The sequence below is a fragment of the Gopherus flavomarginatus genome, chromosome 4 (assembly GCF_025201925.1).
Source record: "Gopherus flavomarginatus isolate rGopFla2 chromosome 4, rGopFla2.mat.asm, whole genome shotgun sequence".
Classification (NCBI taxonomy): domain Eukaryota; kingdom Metazoa; phylum Chordata; order Testudines; family Testudinidae; genus Gopherus; species Gopherus flavomarginatus.
In genome coordinates, this window is record NC_066620.1 from 143,318,637 (window position 1) to 143,330,712 (window position 12,076).

Consider the following 12,076-nt stretch of genomic DNA (forward strand, 5'->3'; position numbering starts at 1 on the left):
AAGTGAGCACTGTACAATTTGTATTCTGTGTTGCAATTGAAATCAAAATATTTGAAAATGTAGAAAACATCCAAAAATATTTAAATAAATGGTTTTCTATTATTGCTTAGCAGCGTGATTGTGTGATTATTCACAATTGTTTTAATCATGTGACAGCCCTAATTTATATGTGTGTACATTTTTAAATAAAAAGTCATTTGAAATGAAAAATTGACACTTTTTATACTGTCTGTTCCATTTTGTTTCTTACAGCTGTCCCCATACTCCATTTTGTTTTTGTTCTCCTCCTGTGGCCGCCCTTCCCTGGCTGTTAAGTTGCTTACCAGGACCACTGCCCTTCTCAAAGGGAAGGCCCCTTGAGTTGTTTAACAAGAGCCATTGCCCTTCTCAAAGGGATGGCCACTTGTGCTGCGTGCTAAGTGGGACCACTGCCCTGTTCAAAGGGTTAGTTCTGTTATCACCTCGTTGAACCTGGGCTCGGTGTAGGCCAGGCAATGTCCAGAGCTGCAAGACCTATTGTGTTTTTAAGATCCTGGGCATGAGTCATAGGCCTCATGTGCTTTTGAGTCACCTATTGCACAGGACTCTGCCCAGACATGTTTCTGTGCTCACCTGCCTGGTTTTTCCTTGTGCCTCCTCCCCTGTGACAGAGGGAGCCTATCAGGATTACTGGCGGGAAACTGCCTGAGTTTGCCTTTAAAAACAGACATTTTTGAAACCAACATCAGAAAGGTTCCTGCATTGCTGCCTGGTCTGATCAGCCAGGAGTTATGGGGGGTCCTTTCTCCACTCTCGTTTTATTTTTTGAGCATACCCCCGTTTTTGAAAACTCCCCCCACGAAGAATGAATTGCTACCTGAGAGATCTCCTGATTATTGAGACTGTACTGAGCCTTCTGGTGTTCTTGCTGCTTCTGCCTTTGCTGCTGCCTTGGGGACTGGTAAGAATCCCTCTGTGAAACTTTCCATACTTTTATTATTTTAGCTGCTGGCTCTGTTTCCCCAGCACACAGACTCAAGCTAAACCTTGGTCTGTGTCTTAAAACCTCTCAAACTCTGCAGCGCTTTGCTGCTAAAAATAAGTTTGTGCCGCTGCTAAGCTCTGCTCCTGTGGGCTTTGCCTCGGGGCTCCCTGCTTTCAGCTGTATCCCTTGGCTTCAGCCACCATCCCTTGGCTTCCTTGGGAGCTGTATCCTGGGCACATACCACTCTGCCCTCTGTGACTTCCCCATAGCATAAGGTGCACCATAGGTTTTGTTTCTTTAATTTAATAAGTCATAGTTTGTTAAGATTGTAGAGCTTGTAAATTCACCTGCCTTGTTATAGTTTACTGTTTTGTTGCTCCGTATAGTTGCTTGTTATAGTTTTGCTTAGAATTGTGATATTTGTTGTTTTGCCTAGTCGTTGGTTAAGATAGATAAGGTTTTTTCTGCTTGAATTCGTCTCCCCGCTGTCCCGATCTCTCCCTGAACTTTCCCGTGCCCGTTTTTCCCCCGCTCCAATCTCCCCCACTGTGTACTTCTCCGTGTCTATAGACAAGTTTTTTGCCGCTTGAATACGTGTCCGTTTTTCCCCCGCTCCAATCTCCCCCTCTGTGTGCTTCTCTGTGTCTCCCTGTTATAACTCCTTGCTGCCTCCACCCCGCGTCTGCATCACCCTCCGAACCTCCCAACTCCTTGCTGCTTCTCCCCCTGTATAAACTTCCCAAACCCTTTGCTGCTTTTCCCTCCGCATCTGCACTCTCTCCGAACCTCCCAACTCCTTGCTGCTTCTCCCCCGTATAAACTTCCCAAACCCTTTGCTGCTTTTTCCCCCGCATCTGCACTCTCTCCGAACTTCCCAACTCCTTGCTGCCCCCCCCGCATCACCCTCCGAACTCCCCTAACCCCTTGCTGCTTCTCCCCCTGTGAAACTTCCCAAACCCTTTGCCGTTTTTTATACCTTTGTTTTTGGTGTCCGCTTGTTGCTTAAACCTCTCTCTAGCCCTTCTTTACACTTCTCCGCTGCCCCTCCCCTACCGAAGATCACCATCACACTGCTCCATTGTCCTTACCCTGCAGGGCTTCAGAGTCTCTCGCTGCTTCCAGCCGCATTCTCCTCTCATCAGTTGCCACTAATCATTCACTCCCCTCCCCCCTCCTGTTCCTTGACAGATTATCTGCTATCCTAGCCTCATAAATTAAGTCATTACTTTTCTTTTATATCATTACATTGCATAAATTCACTTATATTCACATTTTACTTGTAATTATAACACCCCATTGGTTGCTTCCACTTTTCTAATATACTTTGTATTTGCATTGATATCATTGTGTTACATTGTGTATAAGGCCACTAACCACTTAATACATTCTATCTAAGATTGTTGACCATTTTTATATAGAAGCTACCATTTTATTTTGCATTTCTTTTTGATACGCTTATTGACTGTACTGTACCCCATTGTGCTGAACCCCACTTACTGTACCCCACTGTTAGAACTCCCTACACTGTTCAATAAGAAGAACTCCCCCATCATTGTCTATTGTAAACACCCTATACACCCCATCCCATCGTATTTCATTGTTAAATTCCCACCACTTCCTTTTTCCTTTAATAAAGAAATTAATTGGCACCCCACCTGTGTGGTAATTGCTCCCCAAGATCCCACATACCTGCAGGCAGGGACATATACCAAAAATGTCAAAATGGTGTTGCAAAAAAAATTTGGTTTTGTCAAAACAGGATTTTCTAATAGAATGCTGTTTTGACTAAGTTTTTATTACCAGCTCTAATATCTATATCTACTGATAGATGGATGATGGCTGGATAAGAAAGTTCTGGACCTTCCTGTAAAATTTTAAAAATAATCTTTTTAACCTTAACCTCACAAAAAAAAAGTATCTAAAATGGCTATTGATCTCGTCCCAAAATTAACTTTAAAAAGCCATTTTACAACCCTCCATATAAGTAAAAGAGGGAAAAAACAAATCTGTGTTAAATCTCTGGTATACTCACTTTCAGTCCAATGCAATTCAAAGTTAGCTTTTTGATTAAGATCAAATGTAGTACCGGTGTAGTATCATTTGCTAAATTGAAGGACTAACGTTACTACTACTACTGCGGGGTTCAGTGACCTAAGAGAGATTTCCATCTCTAGCTATTATTATGATCCTATGAACAGTGAACTTCTGATCCCTTGAAATTCAAAATTCTGAATTAAGATGATAGCTGATTCTTATGTATAGCAATATTAAGTGTAACATCAGTTTATTGGTTAAATAGCCTTTAAATTTAGCATATTACCACCCTATGTTTCCAGCAAGAAGCCCTCTGGTACTAGATTTCTCTGGGAACATGTATTACTGTATAAGGTTGGTTACCTTTTAAATTATCAAAGGAAAGAAATCAGCTGCTTCCTTGAAGTAGAGCCAATGAGCCCTTTTAGAAATAGCCAATTATGAGAAAATTGACTTGCCACCTAATGATAATCTAGATATTTATATCCTCATCTGGAAAGCATTTACAACAAGTTGTGAATAAATATCATTGTTGATCATCTCAGTCAAACATATGACAAGAGAAGGACAAGATCAAAGAATTACATACTTTTGTTTTAACTTTCCTGGGATTTTTCCTTGTCTTTTCTGTATTTCTATTTAATTCTCTCTTCCCACTCGGATGCATTATGACACACACTTTAATGGAGCACATAAGCCATGAATCACACACACCTGCAATGATCTATCAAAGTAGTATTTAAACATCCCACATAGTAATTGAATGCAACAATCTATATGGAAAAATCAATAAAATATAGATTCCAAAACATTAATGCCAATGTCCCCTTCTTACACTTATGTTTTCAGAAACTAAAGCCATCCTCTACTCTACTCATTTGTTTAGAAGAAACTGTATTTCTTCCTGCTCCTCCTAATCACTATACTTAATATTTTAGCACATAGAAAGTTAGAAAAGTTCAGAGTTGTTCACATTGTAAAAAATAGTATTTCTGTATTCCTTGTAGTTGCCTCTACAAAGGAGAGCCCAATTTAGGCTGGGAAAATGAGGCTCATAAGATTTTTTTGTTAATCACAGTGCACTCTTTACTAAGGAGTGCACTACTACTAACTTTATCCACTATATCCTTCACAAAATCTTGGCTTCTTTCCAAGACAATCTAAGAGAATTATCATCATAGTACTGTAGAATCTTACTAAATATTAGTCATATTTTGATGTGTGTTAAAAGCCAATATTACTATTATGCTTTCCAAAATATGTCTTGCTTAAGGATGTAGTTCACAACATTCAATCAACTGGGGAATCCACAACCAACAACCTAACAAAAATCTAGCATGTACCACACATGAGCTACATTAGATTTTAGCTTTCATCTACAGCAAAACTACATCAGTTATCCCAAAGCCAGATTTCTATATTTTTCTTTTAACTGTCTTAATCTTTATGTACATTGGGCTTGATTCACCCAGTGGATGCTGTGAATTTAAACCTTGCTGCATCACTGAAAGTAGTGCCCTTGGGACACTGTGATTCTCTCCAAGGACCCTGCCCTGGGAGGGTAGCTTTAATTTGTGGTTGAAATTTCATGTGAGGTCCACTGGTGAAGTTGCCTTGGGGACATGTTGAATCAATGTTGTTATAAAGTGTGTGCATCTGTGTGTTTTTGGGATGCTACACTAGTTACAGGTAGGACACATTCATCAAATAGTAGTATCCCTCATCAGCTTTTCTATTATCTGCCCCACTTTGTGCCAATTTCCTCTTGCTTCCCCAACACCTCCTGCTCTGCTGTTCTTCTGCAAGACATGGGATAGGGATTTGTCAAAGTCAATGAGCACTTTATTACAGGGAGAGTTCTCAGTAATGAACAATTCAGCAATTTAATGAGATTCTGTAGATCTGTCTCCAGCCTGTCCATCAAGTTTCACTTCTATAAAGCACCCTGACACTAATCCTCTGGCATACCCAATCTTCACCCTGGGCTGAATATTAGATTCTTCCATGGCATATTGCATTACCACTATAACCTTAGCAAAAATGATGAACTTAACTACACTTGAGGCAATATAGCTGGTCTGATTTGATTTTCCTCTATTGGATTGACTATGAGGGAATTATTTATTTACTAAAATAAAGCAAAAAACAGTTTCTTATTGCCTGCTGAATGCTTAAATTGGTAAATATTTATGTGTGTCTTTTAATTCATTCTGGAGAACCAGAAATAAAATATACTTTTTTCTGCCTGCAGCAGAAAACTAGTTTAAAACATTCTACATAACAGCATTAGCAACCTTTAGAGAGGCAATTATGATAATACTTAAATGGACAGTGTAGAGTTTGTTGTCACTCAAAAAGAAGCACATTATCATTGCTGTACACAGCAGTATCTGCAGTGTGACCTGCAACACTGACATAGACTGTCATATTTGCTACATGGAGTGTCCACCCTACTGCCACAGAGGCCATTGAGAAAATCTTTCCCAGATTTGTCCCACAGGGCAAGGCCAAGGTCACAGTACCAGAGACCTAAGAACTCCCACTTACCAGACTGGAAATGGCAAACATGGGGAGAACACCTGCCATAACACACTGACCAGTGCCAGCATGCTATTTTATGCAGCTTGGCTTTCTGCAGCATCTCTCTTATCTAAGATATCTCAAAGCACTTTGCAAAGCACTTTCATCTTGCAGTGAAGTGATAATGAAAGCAAATGGGCCATACCCCCACAACCTCACTCATCAAAACTGCTTTATTGAGCAAGGCAAGGAGGGCTAGGAGTCCAGAGTATCCCCTTTATAAAGGAGTACAGCACCAGGGGATCTCTCAAAGATGGGTAGGCAGGAGTCCAAGTTTATATTTCAATTTTAATGGAAATAGCAGCTTTGGAAAAGATTGCATATTCTACCCTCAAAATCTGAGAAATAAATCTCTATGGTAGCAACTAGAATAAAGGATTAAACTTTATCTCCACTCTGCCTTGGTAGTTTGAATAACTTTGTTCTTACATAGCACTGCTCATCTGCAGATCTCAAAACACCTTAAAAAGTAAGGTTAAGTACATACCCCCCATTTCACAGATGGGGAAACCAAGGCAAAGAGCGATGAAGTGATTTATCCAACATCACCCAGCAGATAAGTAGCTTATTAAGAGAGCCATGAATAATACTCAGGTCTTCTGATTGCTTGTCATGTCCATTAGCCCAAAAGTACCTCCCTTTTTATAAGATAAAAAGTATTCTCCAAAACAGATATATTGAACAAATTCCTACCTTGCCCTGCCTTTCTCCCATACTACATGACAGCAAATAAGAAACAAACAGCAGTGTTCCTGTAATGACTATTACAGATGTTTACTTCCATTATATTCTGGAGCTACACAGATTTACAGTGGGATTGTTTCACAGATTTTTTTTTTTGTAGCAAAACATATTATAGGTATGTGGCTGTTTGTTTCTTTAGCATTAAAAGCTATTAAACCATATTCAGTATTATGCCACAACATTGTCATTTTTTTCCCCGTTAACATAATAGGCCACATAAGTCAACCAACAAAAAGTCTTCTTCCAAATTAACTAATTGTATTAGAAAAGAGCAGATCCTATATTATTATTTATATTATATATTATTATTATTACCAAAATCAAGTTTTCCCCCTATTGTTTCCCTGAGCCTTTAATCATTTTAGTGTCTCCAGCACAACAGTTTTCCCTGGTTTTAAACAGTGTCACACATTACACTAACTGATTTCCTTACCTGCCAGATTTGCTCTTCGCTAAGGGAAGTGAGTCGGTCGCTCTTCAGGACCTCTCGAAGGAGACAGTATGGGAGAGTCAGGACTTCCTCCGGGTGACTCCTCAACAGCTCAGAGAGGTGTTTAACTAAGAAATCAACCACTGCCTTCTCCAGCAAAGCGAGGTTAAAGAGGTCAGCGAGCTTATACAGGTCCAAGTAATTAAAGCTATTTAATTCCTGGGTGGGTAAAGCAAAACAAAAAATGTGTCTCAGAAAAAAAGGTAAAAGAGAAATGGGGGGAAATGTGACTTTAGATTGAGAATCATGGTCTGACAGGTGTGAAAAAAGCATGAGCAAATACTGCAATTGCATGTGCAAATTGGGCAACTGTGAAAAGTAGAGGGTATTCAGAAATCATTCGTGTTGAAATTGCCTGATTTATGCATGCATCTACAGAAACTGTAAGACATGCACTTGTATGTGGACCAACAAAAAAGCCAATGTGTTTCATAGTGTCTTACAAGAGCTGGCAGAATTCAGATAGGTTTTAAAAATACATATTTCCATTAATTAAAGAGCTTTGTTACAGAACAATTGTTTGTTCATTATTTATTGTTAATTATTTCATCTATCTTGAAAAGAGAACTGCAAGCACTTTCATAAATAGGATTTCTAGTTTCACTGAGGACTTCTGTTTTCTATGCTGAAATTATGTTTCCATTTCAGATATCAGTGAATTAAAACAGATTTCCCTTCACCTCCTGCACCAACAATATCCTGATTTGCCGCTTCTTCCTCTAGAAGCAGAAAAATGAACACTGACAAAAGCTGAGCTAAACCAAAGCAAAAGTACTTTCTATCCAGATATCAACATATCCCCCAGTTAAAGGCCCACATTTTCAGCCTGGCACATTGCTGCAATTTCTACAATTTGGGAAATTTACATCATTTTAGATCTCACGCTTTTCAAGATCAAGGTCATGTTTTCATCTATGTTAGGAGAGCACCTAATACTGGGCACTACCACAAATTAAGTAAAAGAATCTAGAAAATAAACAACAAAGTAACTAGTCACCTGACTGTTAATATTTGTACCCACAATCAATTGCAGGTACCATTTTGCAGGCACACTTTGCACCCATAAAAAGGGAGGCAGGACTTTAGAAAATGTAGCCTGAAGTGCAAACATGTCTGACAATTAAAGGTAAACAGCAGTGGAACAAAAGTTTTTAAACAATAACTCAACACCACATCTCAATGTATCATGAGACTCAGAATATGTGGAACAAATCCTTGTGGTAATTAATTTAGATGGAATATATAAGCCAAAAGGTCTATAAAGGTCTAACAGAATCTAGTCACTATCCAACATTAAATAACGTTAAACTGGGTCTGGGGTTTGATGTACAGAGTGCTCAGAACATGGCAAACACACCATTAAAAATCCTTTGAACCTTTCATTAACAATACAGAAAAGAAGGAAAAACAGTTAAAGCATCTGAAATGTAAAATATTAAACAAGGCAACTTGGTAGAGTTTTTAGAAGGAAAAACCCCTCATTCCACAGTCTCTTAGAGCGCATTAAAGATGGTAATAACTGTCCTTTTGGGGAAAAGAAAAGAAGCCGGCTGAGATGGGCTAAAGCTGCTGTTGTTCCTGTTGTCATTAAGATCCAAAACTGCCCTTTTGAAGAAAAGAAAATAAGTTAGTTGAGATGAACTGGAGCTGCTGTTGCTGTTGTTAAAGACCGATCCCATTTCATCCAAGGTACAGTTTGGAATTCAGCTGGAGTTGATAGAATGATCTAAATGACATCACCAACTCTCTCTGGCCTGAGCTGGTAAGGACATCCCTCAAGATTAAGCCAAAGAAGGTCTGGGACCCCAGAAGGTACTGGGGATGGCAGCCATGCCAGTGAAGCTTGGTCCAGTAGCCTCCATCTGTTCTTTCTTTACCTCCAAAATCTCAGTCTTTAAAAAGCTACAAAGGGTATGGTAAGGGGAGTAACCCATCCCCTCATTATTTTGTCCACCAATATAGGCCCACTATCCAACACACCAATTTTGGTTCGTTAACTTCCGGCTCTATATCATCTGTTTTTAACAAGCATAATTTCAACGTTTTTTGGATTATATCAAGATGGACTTTTGAGTTTAAAGTAATCCAATTTCTCAGTCTGGTTTTCTAGCATTATTTCCATCAACATTTGTTATTATAGGTTATTCTGACGTTATAAACGTACAGATTTTTGACAGTTAATCTCTCAATTAGGGAAAATTTGTAAGCACAATCATCATAACACTCTCTCACTCTCCTTCCCATTCCTATTCTTATCAGCTGAGCAATACGGGAATCAAAACTATACAGACTATCTCTGAATAATAATGGTTCAAATGGTCCTGCCCAGTACACAATGTGGAGGAGAATAAGACAAACTCCTGGAATAAACACTTAGGGACAAGGGAGAGTGAGCAGAGACTTCACCGTATCCTTCCCAACTCTGAGAAAGGCCACCTACAAAAACCAGTGTGTTGCTGGATCTTTGTGGGTTTTGGAGAGCGATAGAGTCAGGGAGCTTTACAAGGGTCACTCATCTCTAAAACATGTGGATATGCAGACAGAAATCCACATAGGAGTTAATGCTGTCTGTTGTAGCATTAACTCCTCCCCCAGAAACATCTATTCCACACACAGAAGGGACTAATCATGTAAAAGAGACAATGGTATATATCTCCTCAATAACTATGCTGCCATGGGAAAGAGGAGGCAAGAAAGCAACACAAAGGATCATGCAGACCAGAAAGAGAACCTAGAATCCTGGGATTTTCCCACAGCTCCTTGGGTTAAACAGTGATTCCTTCATTCTCAGTATGGCCATACACCTCAGCTTCCTCAGGACAGCATAGCAGAAACTCAAGAAGTTATATTATATAGAGCAGGGTCAGCAAGAACAAATATATATTATTTGAGACATCAGAGTGACAAAGGACCCTAAATAAAATTCATAGAGTTTTGTCGGCTTTTCTCTGTTCTTGCTCTTTGTTCCTGTTCCCCCCCCCCCCAACCCCTTATCCCTGGTTTTCTCCTACAATTTACTGCTCTGCTCCCTGCTATCAGCCCCCTCATTGTGCCAGTCCTTATGCGAAAATTACAAGAATTCTTGTCAGTTTCACTTTGCTGCTTAGTTAGCACAGGAAGGAGAGCAGAAAAGAGGAAAAGACTAAATTACCTGAATTACACTTGGCTGCTCTGCTGGATGGACTGGCAGAGCCAAATGAAACTGACAAGAGATCTTGTAAATGTCTATTTGCTGCTCTGCTGGCACATGGAGTGAACCAAAAGGAAGATGGGAAAGGGAGAAGAGAATCTCCAGAAGATTCTGGGTGCTACCCATGGGATAAAGTCTGCTTGGTCAGTGAATTCAATGGTTTTCTTATTGATCGATGGTAGAACTGCTACTCCAGGATAACCAAATTCCTTGTGAGGCTCCCATTGCAACATGACCCCCCCCCCAACATATCTTCCAGTTTGGGGCTGTGTATTAAATTCTATTTAAGATGCTACATTCTATACAGAATCTCTTCCTTATTTTTTAAAGAATCAGGAGCTGAGGTATATGTATATTCACAATAAGCACTCAGCACCTGATCTAGTCTCAAGAGCCACAGGTTTTCTGGTAGATCATAGGATGTCCCACCTCTCCGTAATGAGACAGATGAGGTGAGAACAAATCCTCCCCCACTACAGTAGACTAGGACAGGAATTCTGCAAGCTGAAACTCCTGGCATTTCTTGTTTCCTACATGAAATGATTTTGCTCACAATCATGGGGAAACAGGGCAAGGGTTGACAATTTTTTGCACTCCTGCTCCCCAAGTCAACTCATATACTCATTACAAATAGACTATGGCATTATAGAAAATCTTTGGATTTTACAGTAAAAAAATTCTATTAATTAAATATTTGGATTTTTAATGTAATTTAAAAGAAAAATTTAATTTTGATATAAATTTCATTTTGACAGATATATAGAATGTTATTTGATTGCTAATTAATAAACAACTGACAAAAACATTTTAGAAACTACAGTAGTCACCACTGAAAATATCCATATTTGCTAGCATGTTATCACAGTGTGGTATTTCAGGTCTGGCATCTCAGGTCTGGCAGCTATTCCCTATTCTAGGCATAGGGAAAGGTTGTGCTCTCTCAGATACCAACTGCTGGCAATTGCTGACCTACAGGGAGTACTAGGAGTTCTGTTTCCATTTATTTTTTTTAAAATGACCTGTATGTATATAAATATCTTGCAAATATTTAGTCATTCTTGGTTTTCTTTAAAATGTGGAGATGAATAGAAAGAAAACTTATATTCCAAAGACAGTATTGACAAGCCTACACATTCAGAAATCATAAGCCAGTTTCCCAAAATCATGAAATTTAAAAAAAAACAACCACCAACATCTGGGGTTGTTTTTATTTGCTTTCTGGTTTTGAGCATGGAGGGTTAACATTTACAAGCTTTTGCCTGCAATCATAAAGGGTTAAAAATTACTTTTGCTTTTTAAATGAAAGCTGAGATGCTCAAATAATCAGATGACTTCAGGAGCAGGGGCTTAAAGAAAAGGCTAAATAGCACAAAAGTTGTGCTAAAATTGAGAGAGCTGGCAACATAACAAAGGGCATGTCTACACTGCAATAAAATACTGGCTAACAGGACTAAAAATTGCAGAGTAGACATCTGGGTTTGGGCTGGAGCCCAGACTCTGAGACCTCACAAGGTCTACACTGCTATTTTTTTGCCCCACAGCCCCATGAGTCTGATGGGGTATGGAGAGGGGTATGTCTACAAGGCAATTAAATAACGGTGACTAGCCTGTGTCAGGTGACTCCGGCTCACAGGGCTTGGACTGAGGGGGTATTTAACTGCAGTGTAGATGTCTGGGCCTCGGCTGCAGCCTGAGCTCTGGGACCCTCTTATCTAGCAGGATCCTAAAGCCCGAGCTCCAACCCAAGTCCGAAGGTCTACACTGCAATTAAAAAGCCCCGCAGCCCGTGTCTGAGTAACCTGGCACAGGCCAGCCACCAGTTTTTAATTGCAGTGTAGACATACCCTGGGTCAATTGGCCCAGGCCAGCCAAAGAAGGCTGGGATTTAAGCCCTGATCCTGCAACCACTTACATATGTGATGAATTTCAAGCATATGAATTATCCAACAGAAAAAAAAATAATAGAGATATCCTATCTCCTAGAACTGGAAGGGACCTTGAAAGGTCATTGAGTCCAGCCCCCTGCCTTTACTAGCAGGACCAAGTACTGATTTTTGCCCCAGATCCCTAAGTG

General features: G+C 39.7%; 1 protein-coding gene across 9 annotated transcripts in view; it reads right to left on the reverse strand.

Moving 5' to 3' along the window:
* KLHL32 (kelch like family member 32) overlaps positions 1-12,076 on the reverse strand; it is a 223,092-nt gene that overhangs the window by 60,165 nt on the left and 150,851 nt on the right. For 6 of the 9 annotated variants that reach the window (XR_007773855.1, XR_007773856.1, XM_050949281.1 and 3 more), the window contains one exon: positions 6,756-6,971. The exons of 1 other annotated variant lie outside the window; for it this stretch is intronic. Coding sequence is in view for 4 of the 8 variants with exons in the window: in XM_050949281.1 (XP_050805238.1) it covers positions 6,756-6,971 (216 nt within the window). In the remaining 4 variants the exon portion in view is untranslated. Of the gene's footprint in view, positions 1-6,755; positions 6,972-12,076 lie in introns of those variants that run through there. 2 more of the 9 variants (XM_050949277.1, XM_050949280.1) reach the window with 2 other exon arrangements.